The sequence below is a fragment of the Pristis pectinata genome, chromosome 3, assembly GCF_009764475.1.
Source record: "Pristis pectinata isolate sPriPec2 chromosome 3, sPriPec2.1.pri, whole genome shotgun sequence".
Classification (NCBI taxonomy): Eukaryota; Metazoa; Chordata; class Chondrichthyes; order Rhinopristiformes; family Pristidae; genus Pristis; species Pristis pectinata.
This window is the reverse complement of record NC_067407.1, coordinates 43,544,299-43,570,339: the sequence shown is the minus strand read 5'-3', so window position 1 is coordinate 43,570,339 and position 26,041 is coordinate 43,544,299. Positions and strand designations below refer to the sequence as shown.

Genomic DNA, 26,041 nt, shown 5'->3' with positions numbered 1-26,041 from the left:
TGACAATCTACTGAAATCCAGTGGAACAGTGAACCTACTGGTATTGCTGCTGTTTCACAGCTCCAGCAACCAGAGTTTGACTCTGCTTTCTGGTGCTGTCTTGTGTGAAGTTTGCACTTTCTCCCAGAAACTGCATGGGTTTGTCCCAGGGACTCAGTTTCCTCCCACATCCCAAAAATATGCTAGTTGTAAGGTTATTTGGCTACTCTAAATTACCCTTTGCATATGTGACAAGTGAGAAAATCCATAGCACATTAATGGGCACGTGAGAGGAATAAGTTAGAGGGAAATAAGTGAAGTGAGGAGATAAATAAGAGAGGGTTTTGGATAGAGGAGTGAAATGGAGAAAAAAAAAACAATGCTAGAACTGAGATAAGAACACAGTAATTTCTGAAAAATATCTGAAATAAAGAGTACTTGAAACACCTAGTAGGTTAGGTGGCATCTGTGCAGAGAGGAAAACTAAGTTCATGTTACTAATTGATAACCTTTTATCAGAACTAGCCAGTTCTCGTTGTCTCTCCTTGGCAGGGCCCATAACTGCATTAATGTACAGAGGGATCTTCGGGTCCAAGTCCATAGCTCCCTAAAAGTGGCTGCACAAGTCGATAGGGTGTAAAGGAGGTGTATGGCATACCTGCCTTTATTAGTCGAGGGACTGAGTTCAAGAGTTAAGAAGTTATGTTGCAGCTTCATAAAACTCTGGTTCGGCCACATCTGGAGTATTGCATTCAATTCTGGTCACCCCATTATAGGAAGGATGTGGAGGCTATGGAGAGGGTGCAGAAGAGGTTTACCAGGGTGCTGCCTGAATTAGAGGGCATGTGCAATAAGGAGAAGTTGGACAAGTTATGGTTTTCTTCTCTGGAGTGGCAGAGGCAAGACCTGATAGAAGCTTGTAAAATTTTAGAGGCATAGACAGACAGCCAGTATCTTTTTCCCAGGGTTGAATTGTCTAATGTGAGAGGGCATGCATTTAAGGTGAGAGGGGGAAGTTCAAAAGAGGTGTGGGGTAAGTGTTTTTTTTAAACACAATGGTGGGTGCTGCCAGTGGTGATAGTTGAGGCAAATATGATAGAGGCATTTAAGATGCTCTTAGATAGGTTCATGAATGTGCGGGAATGGAGGGATATGGACCATGTGCAGGCAGAAGGCCTTCGGTTTCATTAGTTCAGCACAACATCATGGACCGAAGGGCCTGTTCCTGTACCGTTCTATGTACAGAGACGAAAAAAAAATGCAAATTGGAAGAGCACTTTATGGAACAGTTCTGCTCAGTCTGCAAGGTAACCCTAAGCTTCCAGTTGCCTCTAGTTTTAATTCTCCAACCTACTCTAACCTTCCTAGCCTCTTACACTGTCCCATCAAACCTTAATGCAAGCTTGAGGAGAAGCATTTCATCTTCTGTTTAATCATATTATAGCTATCAGAACTCAATGATAAATTCAAATGCAGAAAACCAGTCTTTTCAGTAATTCTGATTAGTTCTGATGTAAAGACATCAACTTGTAACGCTAAATCAGATTTTCCCCTCTCCATAGATGCTGCCTGACCGACTAAGTATTTCCAGCTTCTGTGCTTTTTTTTAAAATGCAAGAGCTTTTATAAAGTACATATACATAATTGTTCTCACAACAGAAGACACCAAGACATACTAGAAATAGTAAATAACTAAGGTACAAGAGAGACCGAGGAAATCAAACAAAAACAAATCAGAGCAAAACTACCAAGCAAAAAAAAATGCAACATCAGGCTTACAAATTCCTTGGATTTATAGCACGCATCCTGAGATTTTAAAGAGGTGGCTGCAGATAGTAGATGTATTCGTTATGATTTTCCAAAATCCCTACATTCTGGAATTCTGGAAAGGATGCAGTACATAGGAAAAATGTGAATGTTTGAACAGCTCCTCAAGAAATTAGGGAAAGAATGCAGTAAACTCCAAGTGAGGAAGCCTATGTCAGATACTAGAATTTACAATGAAGGAGCTGATAACAAGGCACTTGGAAAAGGTTAACATGATTGTTTAGAATCAACATAGTGTTACAAAGGGAAAATAGCATTTAACAAATTTATTAAAATTCTATGAGGATGAAACTAACTGGGAAAGATAGAGGTTCAAGGAGATATATTGCGTTTGCAGAAGTCATTTGAAGAGTACACAATATCTGAAAAGGGACAGACTATTAAGTGTTGGTGGTCAAAAAGACAAGGTGTTCTCAAACAATAAACTCAAAGTTAACATGCAGGTATGGCAAGCATTAGTGGAATGCTGGCCTTGATCGTGAGGGGAATAGACTAAGGAAGTCTTCCTGTATCAGTGCAGGACTTGGGAGAGACTGTACCAGCAGTACTGCATATAGTTTTGATCTCCCTACTTATGGACTGATACATTTGTTTTGAAGGCAGTGCAGACAAGGTTGCTAGATTTGAATCCTCTGATGAGGAAGGTATCAAATGAGGAAAGATTGAGCAGAACAGGCCTATATTGTCTGGAATTTAGAAAAAAAAATCAAGGGAACATCCAGGATTATGAAGGGGTGTTGACAAGGAATACAGTGTGAGGATGTCTCCCTGTTAGCAGAATCTACGTCGAGAGGCCACAGTCTCAAACTACAGAGTCAGCTACTTGAGACACATATAATGAGGAATTACTTCTCTCAGAGAACAGAATCTCCAAAAATCTCTTCCTCAGGGGATTGTGGATCCTGACTCATTATGCATTTTCAAGAATGAGATGGATAGATTTCTTTGGACTATAGAGAGATAAAGGGATGGAACAGAAAACTCAATTTGCAGGTCAAACAGCACAATAGCCATGATCTTACGAAATGACAAAGGCAGCTTGAGACACAAGAGACTGCAGATGCTGGAATCTGGAGCAACAGACAAGGTGCTGGAGGAACTCAGCAGGTCAGGTAGCATCAATGGAGGGAAATGGACAATTGACATTTCGGGTCAGGGCCCTTCGTCTGTACTGTGTAAAGAGGCTGTTTAGCCTATTCCTGCTATTTCATACACCCCATTCAAAATAGTAACTATTTTCATAGATCAGAAATGCAACTGTGTATGCTTAGCCTCAACTAGTATTCTACATGAGCCAGTACTTTCAGGAGATGCTGCGAGCCAGAGTGAAGCAAACACTCGTGCTTCAACAATCCAAATGCTCAAAACGCATATCTGAGAGATTTCACAAACACATCTGCAATATTCTTTTAATAAACATATTGGGAGTATAAATATTCATTATAAATACTAAACAGTTCTCCCATCGTTTTTTGCACTATTATTATTACAGTTTATTAGTGGTAGAAATGAATACTTAAATATGGGAAGGATATCTGCATTTATACTTGAGAAAAGATTACAAATACTAGCACAGATAAATTTCATTTATCATCTACCACCAGTGATCAGAAAGCAATAACATACTGCTTTTCATTTCACCATTTTGTCAACAAAAGCGTACAAAAGGATTATATATGAATATATACTTCATCCAAAGGAGCACAGAGATAACACTTCCAATGATGACCCATACTCAACTTTTAATTCTAAATGGGAAATGGAATTTGCTATTCCCAAATTTCCAATTCACCATTTGATTGGTCAATTATGCATTAAGTGACATTGACCCATGAATCATATTTTAAAAGAGGTTCTTAAAGGAGCAAAGTAAAATGGATGAGGTAAAGGGGTTTTGAAGAGGAATTCAAGAGCATGGGAGCTTGATGTCCTTAAGTCACAGCAACCAGGAGGAAAGAAAACAGATGCACAAGTAACAGGGAATGTAGTGTTTAGAGGAGGCATGACTAGATGCAAGGATTGAAAGGACAAGGGACATTGATTTACTTATTTATTATAACACAGGAAGCTGTTTGGTCAATCAGGTTTATGCTGACTTCCAGCAGAGCAATTCCCATCAGTTCAATTCCCCTTCTCCATGTTTACTTGTGGCCCTGCAATTTACTGTCTCTTACATACCCATTAACTCCCCTTTTTCATTCTTTTGCAACTTCTCCAAGGAGTAATTTACAATGGCCAATTAAACTACCAGCGATTAACCCAACAATCAAACCCTAGCCCCTGGAGCCATGAGGCAACAGCACTAGCTGCTGTATATCACTGTGCCACCCTTAAGGATTGGATTAATGAGATACTTTTTTTGGGGTGTGGCTTGTGATACAGTAAAACAAAAACCACAAATTCTTAGTTACAGAAATATTGTGTCAAATGAACAGCATGACTTCCAAGTCTGGTAATTCTCAGCAATTTCCAGGATTTTTCAAATTAAGTGATTTACACATTGAGCTATTTACACACAAAATTTAGAAAGTTTAGAAGCAAAATTTAATGAGAGAGAGTTCCAAATGCAAAGAGCTTACAGATACACTAACAATTTCACATGTATTATTACCTGGAGAAACAGAAAAATATGTAAATAATGTTGGTTGCAAGTTCTACACTTTGTTTCCAGTCCTCTCTCAACACTCGAGCCAATGCTCCCAATGCAGTCTCTGAAAGTAGAAATATAACCATATTAAAATACCAAAATGGCAAAAAATTGCCCAAAGAATTAACTCTTTACAACACAAGTCCAATTTTGTCAGTGGCAGATGCAATTCAAAATGCAGAAATACAAATTAATGTCAGAACAGGGAACCAGAAGTACATATATATATTTAATGGTAATATGAGGTAATATTAAAGTGATTGTATTACAAGTTGTCTCAGATCAAAGATGGCTAAATAATGTTGAGGTACTCAATAGCCATGATTTGACGGAATGATAGAATGAACTCCTGGAGTCCACTGTTGTTCTGCTTTCATGTTGAGTGAGTGGAAATGGAAGAACTCTATGTTTATCTGTGGAGTTGAAGAAAAAGAATGCAAAGCTATTAGATAAAATGGATAAAGAATGAATATGAAGTAGTAATTAGTGAGAGAACTTGGAGTGAGACAGCTGAAGCTTTTTCCACTTATGGTGGGAGCTTAAAGAAGCCATGCAAAAAGTAAAAAGCAGATGTTGAAAGCCGACCACCAATGTTTTGTAATTGAGATTAGCTTACCATTTTGTAGCAATTCTTCCAAATTATCAGGATTGCGAGCCAGCTGAAGAATGAGTGCTGAACCTCGCACTTTGTCAGATATATCCTCATACAGCAATTCTATGTAATCTTCTATATCATTAATATTTGCAATTTCATCAATCTGTGAGTAATAAGGAATATGCGGTATAATCAAGGCACTTTTACACCATATGCTAATATCAATGTAATATCTCAACAAATAAATGGAGGCATGTCATTTCTCCCCCATTCATTAATATACCACAAACTAAGGGCATGCATGAGTTAGTAACAATTTAATTTTCCACAATGCCATTGTGTTAGTGGGGTTTTTAAAGAATACATACTCTCACAATTCATCCAAAGAATTTCACCTCATTCTGGTTTATGTTAAACTTGCTAATACAATTACAATTAAATATTAGCAGCTCATAATCCTGACATTTGAATCCTGGGTATTGATTAGAATTGATATTATTGGCCAATTAAAATTGTTGCAAACTTTAATTCATTATCTGCTGTCTCATACTCCTGATGATACAACAACTTACTTCCATTCCTTCAAAAGGAGGTGGGTCCTTCAGTTTGCCAACCTTTTTTTCTTGCTTTTCTGAAAAGGACAACAGTTAAAAGTAAACATTTGTCGTGGTTTAATCCATAAGCATAAGCAACACTTTGTTTAAAAGAAAAGAGAAAATGCTGGGAACTCTCAGATCAGGCAGCATCTATGGAAAGAAAAATAGTTTACATTTCGGGTCCAAGACATTTCATCAGAACGGAGAAAGAGAGAAAGCAAGTTTAGTTTTCAGCAGCAGAAAAAGGTAGGGGGAGGAATGGGTAGAACAAAGGGAATATCACCTGTTGCTTGGTTGGGTTCATATTAGTGATATTATTTTGAAAGATTAATAGTGAATCTTGCATGTTGTCAGATTACTTAATCTAAATTATTAATACTTCAAAATATGAATAACAAGGAATGCATAGAATAAGCCAGATATTTCTTACAGCACATATCTAATTTTATTAACACCAATGTAATGCTATTTTGTTTGTGGATCTCGGAAATAGTCTGGACAGCAGGAGACACATATGGCGATAATTGAACTGACAGGATGTGTCCCTGCACAGACTCAATGGGACAGCAACTATTCACCTTATTTGTAAAGAACTGGGATAAATAGGAAGCCATATATCCAAATTTGCCAATGCCACAAAGTGACATTATAAGCAGTGTAGATGGATTAGAAATAGACATTAATAAATTAAATTGATTTCAATGCATACAAACGTAAGGTCAAGTATTTTTGACTTAATAGGGAAAAAAAGATTTTCTAAATGGTGATAAGATAGGAGTAATGAATGTCCAAGAAAATCAAGGGTCCCATGTACAAAGGTCAATAAATTTTCATGGACAGGTACAGAAAAAAATCAAAGGCCAAAAGTGAAGGCCTACTTGACTAGAAAACTAGATTATTAGAAATTATGCTACAGTTAAGACAAAAACATGGTTAAGCCACACTTGGAGCACCAAAAATTATTCTGGACACTAGGTCATAGGAAGGATGATTAGCTTTCAAAGGTGAACAGGAGAAAGAACCACCTCTGATCTCTGAAAGGAGAAATTAAAGAAACTAGGGTTGTATTCCCTAGAATTCAAAAGGATAATTTCTCTGACACTTTCATGATAATAAGGAGAGCTGATAGTATAATGCAAGAGAAACTATTTCTGGAGACTAGGACAACAGGAGATTAAAGCCAGGCCTTTCAAGTGTGATGTTAGGAAACAATTCTGTATTTACACAATAGTAGTAGTTTGCAACACATCTGCAAGCAACAACTGATGCTAGGTAAATTGTTAACTTCAAATTGGTGACTGATTTTTTTTTGTTATGTACCAAGGGACATAGGGCAGAATTGGGTAGAGTTTGATCACAGATCACCCACTACTTCAATAGATAACAGAGCAAGCTCTTGGGACTAGTGACCAATTCTTGTTTCCAATATTTGCACTCACACAAATAACTAAAGCCAGTACAACAGTGTTGAAGCAAGGACAGAGATTAATGCAGTCAATCAATTAACCGAACATTAGAATGACTGTTACATGTAGGAAATTGTCAGAATATTTAAAGTGGTCTTAAAAATCAGATGGATGAACAAAAGAAAAAAATCCAGCAAAGTATTTTACTGGCATCAAGGTGATTTTGAGTAGACCCCTGTGAATGCAAGTTTAGATTGGAATCTATAGTATCATTATATCACCAACTACTCCAAATAGGTTGACAAGCAACAAGAGAAAATATAAATAGAAAGCAGGTTTCTCCCGAATTTCCATCTCACTCAATAATCAACCTCGAGGAAACAGAATTACAGACATCAATATTAAAGACAGTACAGATGATCACAGTACAGGCTACCCTCACGTTATGGGAGGAGTTATGTTCTTAGAAAATGGTCCACATAACAATTGTGTACCTGAAGCCACATTATATGCATGTGTCAAGAAATTCAAGTGGAAAAATATTGTGTCCAGTTACCTTTTCCACATAAATTCCACGATAGTGAATTTTATTGTGCATCTCAAATTTTTGGGTCGTGATGTGTATATTCTGTAAGAGTGGATTTTTGTAATCCAAAAGCCATAATGAGAGCCTGTGTTACAAATCAACAAGTTGCTAAGAACTTAAACAAGACAGCAACTGAAATCATGTATTTTGAACAAACTGATGTGTTTTCATATTCAGAAACTAGGTTTCACTGATAATCTGCATCATGGAGCATCTACAGACAATGACGTTTCAGGGGCCTCATTCATTTTGATCTAGTTGGGTGCTTTGATTTACACATTTGAAATTCAAAATGTAATCTCTTTTGCTATTAAACATTGACTGCAAACCACTGCTTTGTGCATTTTTGAAATAAATTTGACTATCTCAGTATGATTTTAAAATGATTTATCCCATGCCATAATCAAGAAAGAAACCAGTTTCCATACTGCTGTCTATGCCTACCCTTGTAATTGGATTCTGTTATAAATCTGAAAGCAACAGAATACTGCTGCTTGTGGTATGCAGATCATGTGATGGGGAGGGGTGTTGTTTAGAAGGCAAGCCAGGTTTACAACCAGAAGAGAGCTTCAGGAAAGTGGATAGGTGTGTGACCACAATAGGGATTAGGAGGCAGTGGGAATGTGGGCTGGGTGAGCTGCTGGTTCAGTAGAGCATGTGGTTAGGAAACATGAGCCGCAATATGGCTGGTGCAGGATCAGAAATATGGGCCAGGTGTGCGGCTAGTTAGATCATAAGCCGAGGGCATGACTGGTTGAAAGGGTGGAGTGGGGAAAACATGGGCTGGGTATATGGTTGGCAAAGATGAGGAATATGAACTAGGCGTGCAGCTGCTGCAGGGACAGGCTGGATGGTGGGGGGGGGGGGGGGGTGGGGAGAAGAGGGAGTGGGGAATGTGCGGCTAGTGAACACAAACTGGGTGTGCAGTTCGTTGTTGGTTGGGGGGGGAGGGGAACATAGGCTGGGGGTGCAGCTGGGAAACATGAGCTTGGTGTGTGGCTGGTGCTGATTCGGTACTGTCAGCTGAGTGCACAGTAGTGTGGTGGAAGCCAGGCATGCGACTGGTTTGGGTCAGGAGTGTGGGCTGGGTGTGCAGCCTGAAGCACATTATCAGGAACCAACGGTATGGCTGATTTAAGGAGGGAAGCATAATATGTGAACAGGGCCAGGTAAATGGCTGGGCTCAGGAGCTGGTGACTGGGTGAAAAGCAAAAAGGAAGACAGTGGGTAAGGGCTCCTGTGCCTGAGTCCACAAGTACCACCAATGTTGATTCCACAAAATCTTCAAATTCCTTGGAAGAGCAAGCTAACCAACATCAGGATCCTCTCTGATCTCATGCCCTCCCCCCATCAAGGCTCTGGTTACTCTCAATCACCTACATTGATTACATGCCTGACACCAGACTCCCAAAACAGACACTGTATTCCAACCTCACTTAAGGGAGAAAATTACTTGGTGAACAAAGGAAAAAAAACAAAGATGATATAGAGAACCTAGAGGCCATGTATCACAAGCACAAAGCAGCTCTGGATACATGACAAAAGCATGCCATCTCAAATTATCCACTCACCTACCCCTTCAACTACCTTCCACCCCATTTGTGGAAGTCTGCAAACCCACAATGGCCTCATCAGCTACTTCAGAACCCACAAAACCAGAATGGAAGGATACCAAAGGATGACACAATTAGGAATGGAAATGGATTACGAAGATTTACAAAATAATCACCATTTTAGGAGCAGCACCAATTTGTCGTTAACAACATACCTATTGCAATGTAACTATGGAAAATACCTGGTCATTGGTGATCATATGACATACCTGAATGTTCTTCTTTGGGCAAGGATGTTTGACATTGCTGCATAACAAGTCAGAACTGCAATGCCTAATATTTTTGTGAAGAAGGTTGAGAAGTGCTCAAGCAGCACTTCTATATATACCTTGCACACTATGAGTTTGACTGAGTCATAGTCAAAGTCATACAGCATGGAAACAGGCCCTTCGGCCCAACTCGTCCATGCCAATTATGTTGCCCAGCAAGCTAGTCCTATCTGCCCAGATTTGGCCCATAGCCCATGTACTTATCTAGATGGCTTTTAAATGTTGCTGATGTGCCCACCTCAAGCACTATTTCTGGCAGCTCATTCCAAATATGCACTACACTGTGTGGAAAAAGCTGCCTTGATGTCCCTTTTGAATCTCTCACCTCTGATTTTAAACCTATGCCCTCTTGTTTTTACCATCCCCTCCCTGGGAAAAAGACTATGTGCTTTCACCCTGTCAATGCCCCTCATGATCTTATATACCTCTGTCAGGCACTCCTTAATCTTCGTTGTTCCAGGGAATACTGTCTTAGTCTACACAACCTCTCCTTGTAACTCAGGCCCCCAAATCCAGGCAACATCCTGGTAAATCTTTTCTGCACTTTCTGGTTTAATAACGTCCTTCCAAAACAGGGTGACCAGAACTGTACACAATACCCCAAGTGTGGCCTCACCAAAATCTTATATAACTGCAACATAACTTCCCAACTCCTATACTCAATGCCCTGACTGATGAAGGCCAGCGTGCCAAATGCTTTCTTCACCACCCCATCTACCCGTGATGCCGCTTTCAGCGAACTATGCACTTGCACTCCCAGGTTCCTCTATTCCATAACACTTCCCAATGTTATTTTTCCGTCTCTTTTTTTTGTGGCCCCTACCATTCACTGTACAAGTCTTACCCTGGTTTGATCTCCCAAAATGCAATACCTCACATTTATGGATTGAAAGCCATTTACCAATCCTCAGGCCATGTACCTAGCTGATCAAAATCCTATCATAAACTTCTACACTATCTACACCACCACCTATTTTAGTAACATCCACAAACTTACTAACCATGCCTTGTACATTCACATCTAATTATATCAATTGCAAACAAAGGTCCCAGCACCGACACCTGCGGCACACAACTAGACACAGGTCTCCAGTCCGAGAAACGATGATCGACCATCACCCTCTGCTTCCTACCACTGAGCCAATTATGAATCCATTCCATTATCTCCCCCTGGATCCCATGCAATCTAACCTTCCAGACCTGCATGAGGGACCTCGCCAACATCCACTGCCCTACCCTCATCTACCCTCTTGGTTACCTCCTCGAAGAGCTCAAAAAGATTTGTCAGACAGGGCTTCTCATGCACAAGCCATGCTGACTGTCCCAAATCAGACCCTGTTTCTCCAAATGTTGATAAATCCTGTCCCTCAGAATCCCCTAAAGCAATTTACCCACCACCGATGTTAGACTCACTGCCCTGTGGTTTCCTGGCTTGCTCTTGCGACCCTTTTTAAACAATGGTGCCACATCAGCCACTCTCTAGTTCTTTGGAACTTCACCTGTGGCCAGAGATGAAGCAAAAATCTCTGCAAGGGCCTCTGCAATTTCTGCTCTAGCTTCCCCCCCAAAGTCTGAGAATGCACCAGGTCAGGTGCTGGGAATTTATCCACCTTAATGCACTTTAAGGCCTCCAATACCTCCTCCTTGCTAATTCATATGTGGTCCAAGACAACACCACTCATTTCCTTCACTTCCATTTTTTTCTCCACAGTAAAAACTGAAGAGAAATATTAAAAATCTCACCCAATTACTTTGGTTCCACACACAGACAGCCATGCTAATGTTCTCTTTCTAGCCACCCTTTTACTCTTAATATACCTATAGGAGCTCTTGGTATTTTGCCTCACCTTGCCTGCCAGATCTTTCTTGTGTCCCCTTTTTGCCCTCCTAACTTCTCTCTTAAGTGCACACCTAAACTTCTTGCTGTCATCAAGAGATTCATTAGTTCCCAATTGCTTAAGTACAGTGTATGCCTCCATCTTTTTCTTAAGCTTCACTCTCTTGTCAACCAGGGTTCCTGAAACCTGTGAGCCTTGCCCTTCACCTTAACAGGAACATGCAGGCCCTGAACTCTTGATATTACACTTTTAAAGGCCTCCCACTTGGCAGACACTCTTTTCCCCGCAAACAATCTCGCCCAATCAACCACTGCAAGATCCTGCCTAATAGCTCCATAATTTGCTCTGCCTCAGTTCAGAACCCAAACCTGTGAACCAGTCATATTCTTCTCCATAACTATTTTAAAACTAATAGAATTATCATCATTGGACCCAAAGTGCTCGCTGATAGACATTCCGCCACTTGCCCTACCTCATTTCCCAGGAAGATGAGGTGCAGTGTTGTGCCCTCTCTAGTCATTCCCTCCATATATTGATAAAGGAAGCTTTGTTGGACACATTTCACAAATTCCACTCCATCCCAGTCTTTTAAACTATGGTTGGCCCAGTCAATATTAGGGAAGTTAAAATCTTCCACTAATACTACCCTATTATGTTTACAACTAGCTGCAATCTCTCTACATATCTGCTCCTCCAATTCCCGCTGACTACTGGGGGGCTTATAATGCAATCCCAGAGTAATCACCCCTTTCTTGTTTCTAAGTTCTACCCATATGGCCTCAGTGGATATCCCAAGAATATCCTCTCTAATGACTGTTATGTCATCTTTCATCAAGGCGGCAATTCCCCCTCCTCTCTTAGCTGCACCTCTGTCATGCTTGTAGCATCTGTATCCTGGTACATTGAGCTGCCAGTCTTGCCCTTCCCTCAGCAATGTTTCTGTTATGGCTATGATATGCCATTTCCCAGAGCCAATCTACACCCTGAATTCATCCACCTCATCTGTCAAACCTCTTGCATTGAAATAAATGCAGTTTAAACCAATTATCTTTCCTCTCTGTTTACAGTGCATCAGTCTATCCTGACAACTAAGTTTGCTCTCATTAGCTACCATATTATCCCCTGATTTCTCTTCAGCCACTTTACTGCTCAGGGACTGTGGTGGATTTAAATAGCTACTTATCCAAAATATTGATGATTAAAATGCAGTTTCACCAATTTTAGCAACTGAGCTGGATGTTCTTTTGTTACAGCCTATTATGTTGGCTTCTTGAATATTTTTGGTTAAAATGAAGAAAATGCTGTGAATTGATCAACTAACTGAAAACTCATGTATTTCTAATTTGACCATGTCATTCCTCCACACTACTTTCCAAGATCACGTGGGCAGCACTTAATTAAATAATAACACTTTTGGTATAAACTAAAGAGGATGTTAATATGAAATCAAAATGCTTAGCCTCTTTTCATAATAAAATTAAGTCACAGTATTGAATGTCAAAACCCATCCCCGATTGAAATTACACTTCTCTTTAACAATGATTTACAAGGATTTGCAGGTACTGGATTTCAGACTGTCACTTAAAGAGATAAAAATACTCTTAAGTTAGTACATGTAGCCATAAATACCATTTCGACATGTTACCTATGCAAATAGATATGGTAACTAGAGCTAATTAAGTAACAGAAAGACTGATTGCAAACCAATCCAATAATAAATAGCTACCTCTTCCTGGAGGACTTTCCCTACGGTTCTGAAGGTAATAGATCAGCTGTTCAACCTCTGCTAGTTTACATGGATGAATGAGCTTGCATTCTTCTACCACCTTGCGCGCCAGGGATGCGATGTCAGTGTTAGCATTCAGGCTTTTCAGGCGAATACTGAAAACAACAATGATTTTATTACCTTCCAAGAAATCAACATGATGAATAACTAGTACAATATTAAGGAATCAGAATGTGATGCTAAAGTACTAGTCAATCACACTCACCATTACTTATAGGTAAAAGATACAGAAACTTCAGTTGTAAAGCAGCGATATTGTTAAATACATAAATCTAAAACTCCATCTTTCACCATTAGCTTTGTGAAAGTGACAACAGATTCTCATCTTTGTTTTTTGAGACAACATATTGTTTTTGTCCATTAAACACTTAAACTCTTAATGATGTACTAAGTGTTGGTGACTGCCGATCCATCTTTTTAGACACTGAAAACAGACATTAAGTGTGCAGTCACTTCAGTTCTTTTGTTTAAACTTTTCAGGAACATTTAAAAAAGTCAGATCGTTTTCTTGTTCAATCTGACCATGTTATCAATTTTTTCCTCTTTCTGCTGCTAATTCATATACCACCCTTCCTAAACACTTTAATCATCCCAAAATGTTTCCTGGAGAGCATTAGTGTACATCTATTCCCAGATTCTTGTTGAACTAAACAAAATTTTGTATTGGGAAGAAGTATAAAATTCTTAACAGAGTGCCGAGGTGACCAGCTAACTTCAAGTTCAGGTTACCATCTCTCAGAGGCACACTGTCAAATGCAGAGTAACTTGATGATATTGGCATGCAAATGCCAAGGATCTACCTAAATTATAATTTGGAAATATTGCAGATTGTACAATATTACGGCTCCACAACTTTCTGACTTGGGTCCATCAGTACTGAGGCACTCCTGAACCCACAATCACTCTTTCTGTTCTGCATGCCTGTCCCCAGAAAGGGGAGGAAAGATGCAGAGACATAGTGGTGGCACCTGAGCATATGGAAGGACAAACGCACAGAAGCACGAGTGAGGAGTCAGCAAATGTCAAAGAGTTGGAAAAATAGTGGGTATGCCACCTCTGGAGGTGTTGGTGAATCAGACTATTCCACCCCATGAGGGACACCTGCTCCCAGGATTGGACCAGACCAATTGTTAGGCTGTGCATCCCCAAACCAGCAGGATTAAAAGAAGCCCACCTACCACTCCAGGCCATTCAATGTGGAGGGCCAGCAACTCATTCCCATTCCCTAATGAGGAAGAAACTACAGTTGGTCCTCAAGAGGAACAACACCACCATTATTAGTAACATATGCACTATTTTCAAAAAATATTTTATGCAGTTTTAAGCAGCTTTCATGCACTATTCCCTCCCCACCCCCCAACCTTCCCAAAGTTTGTCCCAGAAATAAAACTACCCACTGACTTTTGCAAATTACTGCTTTGTTTCAAGGTCAACCTGCAATCAAGGTTGCTCGTGAGTAAATGCACTTCTTTGCTTTCCAGCAAATTTTTGTCTGTGCATCTCAAAGGATTTGGCTTCTGTGCAAAAAGAAAAAAAAACTGGAAAATAGAGATTTCTGAGAATGTGTGTCATCATTCTAGCCCAAGGCAAATTCTCACTGCTTCTGAAGGATAGTGGATGCAATGAAGGCTTGGTATTAAGCCAACTGAAAAACAATGAACTTCCATCAAAGAAGGATTTGCTTCTTCATTTCCAATATATATGGAGCTCCAAAATTCAAAGTTTACAATTGTACTTTGTAGATTAACACTTTTTCTGCCATGACTGCAAAATTATCTAAAATTACCAAGTTAAAAAAACCAGCACCACTAAACCTGTAAGTGTACACTGCACATAAATGCAAGACTGGAGGCCTTGATTAGCATAAAACTGAGCTTTCCAAGTCATCATCATGACCACTCACTGCATCTCATAATAAATGGATGGCATAACTTTTGCAGGTTGTCAACAATCTAGAATTTCCACTTACATGAAATTAAAATAATCCACATTTGAGCATGAAACCCAAATTGTATGTATTTACAAGAAAAAAAAGAGACCCAAAATTCTAAATTTCAAATGTTGATTCCATACAAAAAGTAATGGAGCAAGGATTGCGAAATAGCAGATTACACTATTATCCTTCAAGAATAAACTGATGAATCCCAAGATCACATCGCAAATGAGTTAGAGATTCAATGAATTGAATCAACAAGTTATCCTTATGTAAACAAACTGCATATTGTTCCTAGAATAGCCATACAGGTAACTATGGTTTATGTACTTTTTTTTAAATGTAATATTTTTGCAAGTATTAATACTCATTTCATCATTAATATCTGGCAGCAGTCACTCAGTCATGGATGTTAAAATGTTTGATTCAAATCTGTCGTAAATTAGACATTCTCATTTTGATTAGCTCAGCAATTAAGTACAATAATTAGGATTAGCACCCTTAAATTTATTGTCTAACAGTGACTACTTGTTTACAATTGTAGAAGATTGAAGATGCCCAAAAAAATTATACTTAGCACTTGAGAAAACAGATTTTTTAAAAACAACGTTGGGTCATTCTGGACATTGAAAATAACTTGCCTGCAGGTTCCTTAAGGAGAAAATTAGTACTGCCTGGAATTACAAGCTATCTTGCAATACTTAGACAAAATGAGCTGAAATTAACAACAGGCACAAAGTTCTAAACTGCAATATTTTATACTCATTACAAATACTGTCAATACAGCTACCATGTAATTATCTGCAGCTGAGGAGGATGAGACAAAAATATCTTGACACAATAATGAGAAATTAATAGACTTTAGCACTCAAAAGGCAAAGACTTTCGTAAGTTATGATCCAACAGTGCAGCAGTCAAAGTTCAAGCCTTTGCAATGTAAATTCTTCAATTTCACAATAATATTTTCTGTCTGGATAGACTTTCAACACTTCATATTCAAAAATTAATCTTTAAGACTGCATGGAAGTACACAGATCCAAAGATATTTAGAAAGAAAAATAAAAAAATTGGTAATTTAATTTTATTGCAGAATTTTTAAATTTGCATTAAAATGATTCTACTATTCAAACTGATAACATTGCAGCCAGAAGATTTAACCGCCTGCCTAATGTTTTGATATTGAGAGTGTATACTACCTGAATTATTTGATTAGTTGCTGGAAGATAACAGGAGATTAGCCATATTAGACTTGGATTATTAAGATTAATTACCAAGACACAGATAGGATATTTCAACATAGTGCATAATATATATTTGCAAACAGTTAACTGTGAAAAAATGTGTATTGAACTGTCAGCAAAGAGCTAGCTTTTACTTAAAAGCCACTGTGGTTGGTCAAAAATTCATTTCCTTCCAACCCTCTGAAGGCTTTGCCAAGAATTTTTGAATGTTTTCTCTTTGCCCCAAGAGGTTTGCAGACAATGCAATACTCCTTTCTACCCACAGAAAGCTCTGTGAACTAATCAATGACTGATCACCACATACAGTTTCTGGCACTGCAAGAGAGACTTGCTTTTGCAAATGGAATGCTGGAACCTTTATTGTACAATGATCATGTGAACTTGGCAGTGAAAGAAAATTACGTGAAATCAAAACTTATAAACTGCACCATGACAAATAGTACTTGCACCCTTGATTATTTGCACCCCACCCCCCTCCCAATTAAGCATTCTTTTAAAAAATTCTATATCTTCCATTCACATTGTGCAAAATTCTGAAACAATCACAAGTGTCTGTTCCTAAACATTTATCAATGAGGTTCTACAACCAGGTATGGAAAATGATGTTCATATTGTTGACTGCTCCCAGTTTTCCAGCCCTTCTCATAACAATGAGTCTCATCTTTGCTTTATAGTAGCAAAGGGACTGGGGTAGGAGCGGAAGCAGGCAATATTACAGAAGTAGGAAGAGGCATTTTTTATGAAAATTATGTTGACACAATTATGGCCATATTCCATACTAGATGTGTTGAAAGGAACCAAAGAAAACAGGGCAAAGTCCACTCCACTTAAATACCATCTACCTGCCCTAAGACCATACTGTTTTTTTCCCCAACACAACCACCCCTCCCCCCCCCCCCGGCACACTGTTCCACCGAGAGTCCTGCTCCCACCAAAAAAGGCATAGTGCACCATAGAGGCTGCTTCAGCACAAAAACAGCTGCATTCACAAAATGGTTTTGACAGCCTGTGAGGTCCTGCCCAGAATATCACTGGCTGTCAAAGCTCACACTGTTTATTGAATGTTTATGGCTGTATTTGGATTCACAAATATTAAAAATCACTTGGGTGTAATAAAACAAAAATGCTAAAAAGTTGAAAATAAAATTTAAAGAAATCAAAACATTAACGATACTTTAACTTCATTAAGTAAAAAAGTAAAATTCTAATATTCTTTCTCCTTGCAGCCAATTTATCCCATTTATTTCAATGGGATTGCTTTTCAGCCTGTCAATTGGGAAGTCTGCAAAAGTTCGAGCTGCCACACTGGATTTCATAACAAATCCATCAAATAATCCATGGGCAGCCAACAACATGGTCAACAGGCTAGAAGATGCTGCTGACAGTCGTTTAAGCCAATTCAAGCATTGGATTTTGGGACTATCACTGAGAAATGCAGAAGGTTAGCTCCAGGAGCTTTGAGTCAGCAAACAGCATCCAAAATCAGATTTTAGAGTCTGAAGCTTATGAAGCTCCTGGACAAGTGATGAAGAGGTTAAAACTTTGACATATTTGTAATAGCAGACCACAAACCTGCAGATATTACAAAGGGGGAGCATGAGATGAGGAAATGGGAGGCAAGGAAAGAACTACAGGCGTGCCACTAACCCAATTTTTCATTGTATTATGTCTCAATAGTTTTATGCACATCAGGATTATAGGCTTCCTGGATATGCCACTTTTCTTGAAGAATTTGATGTCAATTGGGTAATATTTCAATTATGCAACTCAAGTGCTAAAAGGAATTACTATAACATTAGAACACAGAACAGTGCAGCACAAGAACAGGCCCTTTGGCCTACCAAGTCTATGCCAACCATGATGCCAACTTCAACTGCACATCTGCCTGCATACGGTCTATATCCCTCCATTCCCTGCTTGTTTGTGTGTCTATTTAGTGCCTCTTAAAACATTGCTATCGTTTCTGCTGCCAACACTTCCCCTAGCAGCAAGTTCCAGGCACCTACCACTCTGTGTAAAAAGCTTTCCTTGTAAATCTCCTTTAAACTTTTCCCCTCACCCCTTAAAGCTAGGCCATCTAGTATTTGACATTTCCACCCTGGGACAAAGACTATTTACCCTATCTATGTCTCGCATATATACACACACTTCTATCTGATCACCCCTCAGTCTCTGACACTCCAGAGAAAACAATCCAAATTTGTCCAACCTGTCATAGCTAATACTCTCTCATCCAGGAAACATCCTGGTGAACCTCTTCTGCACACTCTCGAAAGCCTCTACATTCTTCCTATAGTGTGGCGACCAGAACTGCACACAATACTCCAGATGTGGCCTATCTAAAGTTTCATACAGCTGAAATGTTACTTCCCAACATTTATACTTAATACCCTGACCAATGAAGTCCAGCATGCCATACGCCTTCTTATATATTTTTGTTGCCACTTTCAGGGAGCTATGGACTTGTACCCCAAGATTCCTTTGTGTGTCATGCTCCTAAGGGTCCTGCCATTTATTGTATACTTTCCTCTTACATGACCTCCCAAAATGCAACACCCCACACTTACCTGGATTAAACTTCATCTGCAGTTTCCCCACCCAAATTTCCAACTGAACTATATCCTGCTATATCCATTAACAACCTTCTTCACTATCCAAAACACCAATTTTCATGTCATCTGCAAACTCACTCATCAGACCACCTACATTTTCATCCAGATCACATACATCACAAACAAAAAGTCCTAGCACTGATCACAGACCTCTACTCAGGAAAACGCCCATCCTCCTCTACCCCCCATTTTCTATGACCAAGCCAATTTTGTATCCAACTTAACTCACCACAGATCGCATGTGACAAAGTTACTGAGAAAATTAAAATACTAAATATAAAACTCCGATCTTCCATCAGCAAAAATAACCTGTCTGCTTCTACTTGTCTCCATGTTACTTTTTTCACATCCTTGATTGCTCTGCTCTCTTGGTACATACATGTATACACATGCATACTCTGTTTAGTCATCACCCCTTTGGTACAAACTCTTGCAATTTTTGCTTTCCCTATCTGCAAAGATAAATCAGATGCTGATCTTCAAGCAAGACTGGGTGACTTTAATGTGATTTTGTTGGGAGTATGACAGGAGTGGTTGTCAGTGAAAATAGAACAACATTTTTTTAGGATATACACACATTTACTCATCTGACAGCATTCCTAGTATTATCCCTACCAGTAATGCTAGAAACATTGCCATGTTCAAGACATCAGGGAACCTCACATTTGAATTATTTTGGTCTTAGAAAAAGTCCTAAAAATAGGGTGAAACTTCATTTGTGATGCCAAGGCTAAACAGCTGTCTACTTCCCCATGCCTCATTCCCTATCAACGCAAACAAAATGCTATTTTTCTGATTGTGTTTACCACTTAACATTGCCATTTAAGTTACTTCAGAAACCATTAATCACAACCTCCAATAACCCAATTACCACTACAATATCACAGATAAATACAGCATTGTAACCTGACAGCAGAAGGGTGATAGGCTTAGTCTTTCCAGATCAAGATCTTGTTGAAAACCTTGATTATGAAATTAGATAAACCAGTCTTTCGTAGCACATTGTTCAATGCTTATGTCACTTTTCAAATAAAATGACATGCAATATCTGAAAAATATTTCAGTTCTCATCTTATTTTTCAATGTACCAATATTCCAATATCTTCACCTTTCAGCTGTTTCACACAAATTCTGAAGCCTCAACATCATTTATCAGCATAATCAAGTGGTGTAAAGTTTGACATCATTTCATCATAGATATAGCAGCATAACTTTCTAGTATAATCACCTCGGTAGCAGTCAGGTATCAGAAGTGATGCACCAAACATCACGTGGCCTACTTTAAAAAAAATGCAAAATTTAATTTCAAAAATATGAAGTTACTTTCAGGAAAGGAAGAAAAGTTAACACCAGACATGTAGGCAGATGCAATCAATAATTGTGGCCAATGTTAAAATTCACTGCAGTGGGTACAAAGTAATTCTTACAAACAAAAAAATGCTCTGTGGTGGCTAGGCAGAAAAAGCTGGGCTCCTTCAGAACCTTGTGTAGCTAGTAATGTTAGGCTATTGTTAACATATCTACTCGTTTTAAAAGTGCCCCTTTCTTTAACAAATTATTTTTTCCACACGAGTGCTAAACAATTCAAAATTTCAGATTTACTGCTACATTCAAAATTAACTGAAGTAATGATGATCATATTGCAGCTGGTTGCCAAGTCCTCTGTACCTTTGTGCGCAATAGCTAAAACCTAATAAAATTGATGGTAAAAGTAGGATAGTGTTGTCTTTGTTTACTCACATCCATTCAATTAGCATTAAAAACTACTGCACAATTTGTTGGCCCAAAGCATATTCTCTATTAGAACATTAACAGGGCCAGCCCATTCCTTTCACTGTTTCAGTTTATAAGCATTCAACAGAAACTGATGCAGACAGAAACAAGATATTGGAAGCTTCTTTTTCCCAATAGCAAAAATAAGATTTTCTATACAAGCACAAACAAAAGATTAGATTTTTGGCAGCTTTTAGAGGCAATAATTGTGATCAAGAAATAGTTATTTTTGTTAAAAAAAAATCTATAGGAGACAAAAGTCATTTGACAACAAAGCTAAAACGCACCCTATCACACAAGTAAAAATTATTCAACGATTCTCATGAAATCCTTTCCTATTTTTGTGTTCAAACCAAACAGAATCATGGTTATGGTATTCATTTTCTTTTAATGCTCAAGGAAGGAATAAGAGATAATGATAAACAAATGAGCTCGTGTTTATTAAAGGAAGGTTAAATTTGCAGGTACATAATAAAGGTTTATAAATCTTCAGAGAGAATATTGAAAGTAAATGAAAATCAACAAAACTGCAGATACTGTAAATCTAAAATCAAATCAGAAAAATATGGAAACCCTCAGGAGGTCAGGTAACATCTGCGAAAGAAATCAGTTAACGTTTCAGCTTCAGGACTCTTCATCATCAAAACAATTTAGTTTTTGATAGCAAAAAAGGTGGGGGAGGGGTACATCTCTGATAATGGTGGGACCAGGTGATGTAATGTGGCAGTTAAGGACAAGTTAAAATTAGATTAAACTTGCATCTTTAACCTGTTGCTAATTATCTGGTTTCAAGGAGCATCTGTTCTGCCTAGATTACTTATTGCTGTAACATCTGACATCAAATCTGGATTCATTAACAACAATTTCTATCTTAATTTTAGATTTCAGTATCACTAACAATCTTATAGCAGACTTCCTTGAAGGATGGAAGGAGGGAATAGAAGACCTTATTTTAGAAACAAGCATCATAAAGCATAAGAATGAAAATCTGGTAAAAGATGAGAAATATGACAAAAAAAATCAGTTGATAGATTCTAAATGGCCAATCAGACCTTCTATAGAGAATATTTTCCCCAGTTGTTCTGCTCAGTAAACTTAAAGATCTCTGAAATAATATGTAGCTTTTGTAGATTAAAACAAAAAGGCTCATTTTAATTGATTATACTTTACAGCTCCCTTTCAACTGTTATTGAATTTTCACCCACTTAGCCATTCTTCATTGATGAGATTACACAAACACAAATTGTTAGAGATTTTTAAAATATTTCATGGATCAGTGTGAAAAATAGTTGACACGCATTCTTTCCAATATTTTTAAAGGAGTAATATTAAGAAAAAACAAACACGTTAATAATACTTACATTTTCTGACATTCCTTCCGTTCTCCAAGCATGGCATTGCCCATTTCACCCAAAATTGTAGCTTCTACTTCATAGTGAACAACCAAAGCTTTCTCCACTGGGTGGACATCTATGTTACCGCCTTTTACTTTCCTAAAGAGAATGAAAAATTATGAGGGCAACCAAAAAATGTGCAGTTCCATCAACCTTATGGAAATCAACAACAACGTAAAACTTCAAATATGCTATTGTAGTGAGCTAAACCCATTATTTTAAAACCACATTTTTCAGATAGCATTCAAAATTTGTCTGGTGGACTTGGAAAAGTGTTCTTGAAGTTTCCCCAGACTTGGAGAACCCCCCACAACCCCTGTTCATCCCCTTAACCCTCCTGGTTCAATCCACCACTACACACCCACAGGTGCCCCCTCCCCTATCTGGTTCTGGTTCCAACTACCATTCACCTCTCCCTGAATGGTTCCCATTCTTACCTCCTTTAATTATTGTAGTCCAGCAATGATAGCCCTTGGTGTTCTTGCTCATCTCCCTCCAGCAGCTGTCTCCAATCTTCACACTCCTCTCCCCCCACCTTGCTCCATCTGTCTCTCCATATTTTTTTCTCTCCTTCTTTCACTGCACCGTCTCCCAACTCCACCCCTGCTCTGCTCCCCTACTTGGCACCACCTGCCTGTTATCTTACACCCCTCCTCAGTCCACCAATCACCTTGGCCTCCTTTCTCACCACTCCTCTTCTCCTCTTTATACTGGCCACCTCACCTCTCCACTCTCAGTTCTGACGCAGGTTATCAACCCGAAATGTCGACAATTCCTTTCCTCCCATAGATGCTGCTTGACCCACTAAGTTCCTCCAGTAGATTGCTTGTTGCTGGAGAAATGTTCTTTTTGATAGCACACCAGTAAAATTAACATCCTGTAAAATTCTGACTGCTGGCATTGAAGTAACGGCTCTTCTTGAGAAAAAGGCACTGTTTTATTGTATTTCAGAGTATCAATGGTTGAAGTAGATAAAGATGTCAACATCTCAATAGCCACTTTATCAAAAGCAACATAAATTATGTGCAGTGTGAATTTGCAAATTCATAGGATAGACATTGAACAAAACATAATTTTCTCAAAAGGCATCACTCTTCGTAGAAGGCCAAACTTCATACAGCAGATTATATCTTGCATTACTTGTTACAAAAATTAAAGACAAAATAACATCTGCAAATAATTAAATGGGAGTAAACTAATTAAATGATTCCTATATTATCAATGAAAGAAACTGAAGTAAATCACCTGATGGAAACTTGAGATGAGATTGCCATCTTAAAAAAAATCACTGAACTACCTAGATTCAGTTCATGATTTTTAGTGTCGTGATCATCTGATTCCATACAGTGAACTTAAAAACCAATTATTTCTATTACAAATAATAAATTTAATTAGTAGGAAATACAGTGAAACAATTTAACTTGGAAGCAAATATAAATAATTCACCTCGGTGGAGACAACAGCCCTCCTGAAAGAATCTTACTGCCACCTTGCTGTTGGATTACTGAATGTTTTATAATGAAAGGAACTAAATTGTACAATGCATCATCTGGATGCTACAAAATTAGGGAATGGGGGTTGATTATTAATTTGTTTTTTTATAATACTGAGCCAAAGATGACACCAAGGCCAAGAATATTACTTGTGTATACTGTACATTCTGCCATACAGTGCTTTTTTATACCCACAGTTTCTTGCCTGATTGGGAGCAGTTTTCATTTAAAAATCATCAAATTGCAGCTTTATCTAAATACTTATGTAAACAACATTTAGGAGAAAAAGAAAGTACAGCCAATTTTTTGCAGAAGTGAACGCAATGGCATTACATTCAAATAAGATGCCTTTAGTTCTTTGATTCAACTTATAGAAAACTATCCCATATACACAAAAGTAGGTTTGATCATTTTTGTACCAATTGAAGACTCTTAAAAAATTAAAGGATTTATATTCTTTGATATTTGATGTTAAAGGATGGGAAAAGCCAAGTGTACTATTTATAAGGAATTTAATAAAGTGAGGAATGATCAGAATGCAAACCTTTTTCAGCTATGCACACACAATTATCCACTTGGGGTTTTAAATACAAATATTAACTAGGGATAGCAAATGGATATTCTTAAAATCTTACTTTTTGGGACCAGCAATTTTAAGATAAATCTTTTTGATTTTCACTTTCCACCCCAGTGTCTTTACTTGACATCTTAAAAATTGTTTTCAATCCACAGTTGGCAAGAACCTGTTGATACATATTAACCTTGTGCAGCTTTTAATCATTTTTAAGTATCTAAACATCTGCAACTCACGGGTTCAGAAAGATACACCATTAGAAATTTTTGACATCTAATTTATTCTGTTATAACTGAGGAAAATTTATTAAATTTCAGTTAGGTTAAAAGAGAAGTGAAAACAAAGTAAAGTAAAAGTGAAGCTGAATACATGTCACAAACAAGGCTGGGTGGATACAATTCTTGAGCTCCCTATCTGCATTGTTCCTGCAGACACATTGGCCTTCTGCAGCCCTGTGGGTTGAAAAGCCTGACTAGCAAGGCCATCCTGCACAAGGGCAATGAAGCCTCAAGCAGCAAATCCAAAGGCTCCTCACACAGACCACCCTTGTGGCCTGCTGCTGTCACAGACCTTTTAAAAGTATGTAATTTAATGTCCAGTGGGGAGTGGGAGATCAAATGGGTGAGCAGGAGATCAAATGGGCTAATGTCCAACCTCAACCTCATTCCTGACAGTAATAGAACATTGTATCCCTCAGAATTCAGTATGGGAATGTGAAGCTGCAGAGATTTCCTACCATTCATGGTGGAAAACTTGCTTAAATAAAAGGGGGTTCTCTCCATTTATTTCAACAGCAGAGAATGACAGAGTGATGATGGTAATACGAATGACAACAATAAGCATTAGTATTTAGATAAGTTTTAAATTGTTTGAGATTTATTTCAGTGTTATGTATTTTAGGGTTTTTTTTTAAATTAACTTTAAGATAATAGCTTGAATACAATGTTATTCTTGAATATTTCCAAATGACGTAAGCAAGGGCAAGTCTGAGCAACACTGCATATTCAGCCACCTAAAATGACATTCCACCACCAGACATTTTTCACTCCCCTCACCTTTCAGCATTCTGAAGAGAACTTTCCTTTCGCAATTCCCTGGACTGCTCTTCCATCTCCATCAACCATTTTCCTTCTCAGAGTACCTTCCTAGGTAACTGCAGGTTAAGCAACACCTGTGCTTTTACTTCTTCCCTCTCCAACATCCAGGAAGCAGCAATTCACTTATACTTCTTCCAATCTAGTATACTGCATTTGGCCCTCAATGTGTTCTCCTCCATATTAGAGAAATCAAACGCACCCAAATTCAGTCCTGAGCAGTGACCAAAACTTTCAGTTTCTGTCACTTTAATTCTCCATCCCACTCTGACCTGTCTGTGGCCTTGAGCACTGTTATAATGAGGTCCTAAGTATCAAGGAAGAGCACCTTATCAACTGTCTGAAAATACAACACAAGAAGAGGAGTAGGCAACCTGACCCCTCAATCCTGCTCCATCATTCAATGAAATCATGACTGGTCTGCCACAGGCCTCAACTCCCCTCACATTCAATTCCCTGATCTTTCAAAAATGTATCTGTCTCCTCTTTAAATATCTCCAGTGATCTAACCTCAACAGCTCTGCAGGGTAGAGAATTCCAGAGAGTCACCATCCTGCGAGAAGAAATTCCTATGCATCACCCCCTTATCTTGTAACTATGTTTTTATTCAAGACACTCCTACGAGTGAAACTATCTACCCCCTCATGCCCATTTATGTTTTAACAAGATCACCACTCATTCTTAACTCCAAAAAATACAGATCCAACTTCTTCAGCTAGTCATAATACGACAATCCTCTCATTCCAGAAATTAGCCTACTCTTCTGGACTATGTCAGTATATCCT

The 26,041-nt window shown here is 38.4% G+C and overlaps 1 protein-coding gene across 1 annotated transcript in view; it reads right to left on the bottom strand.

Annotated features, from left to right (window-relative positions):
• kifap3a (kinesin-associated protein 3a) overlaps positions 1 to 26,041 on the bottom strand; it is a 157,850-nt gene that overhangs the window by 122,042 nt on the left and 9,767 nt on the right. The window contains exons 2-6 of the mRNA XM_052011585.1: positions 22,063 to 22,194; positions 13,083 to 13,237; positions 5,621 to 5,679; positions 5,070 to 5,211; positions 4,418 to 4,517 (exon numbers count right to left, since the gene is read on the bottom strand). Coding sequence (XP_051867545.1) covers positions 4,418 to 4,517; positions 5,070 to 5,211; positions 5,621 to 5,679; positions 13,083 to 13,237; positions 22,063 to 22,194 — 588 coding nt within the window. The remainder of the gene's footprint in view (positions 1 to 4,417; positions 4,518 to 5,069; positions 5,212 to 5,620; positions 5,680 to 13,082; positions 13,238 to 22,062; positions 22,195 to 26,041) is intronic.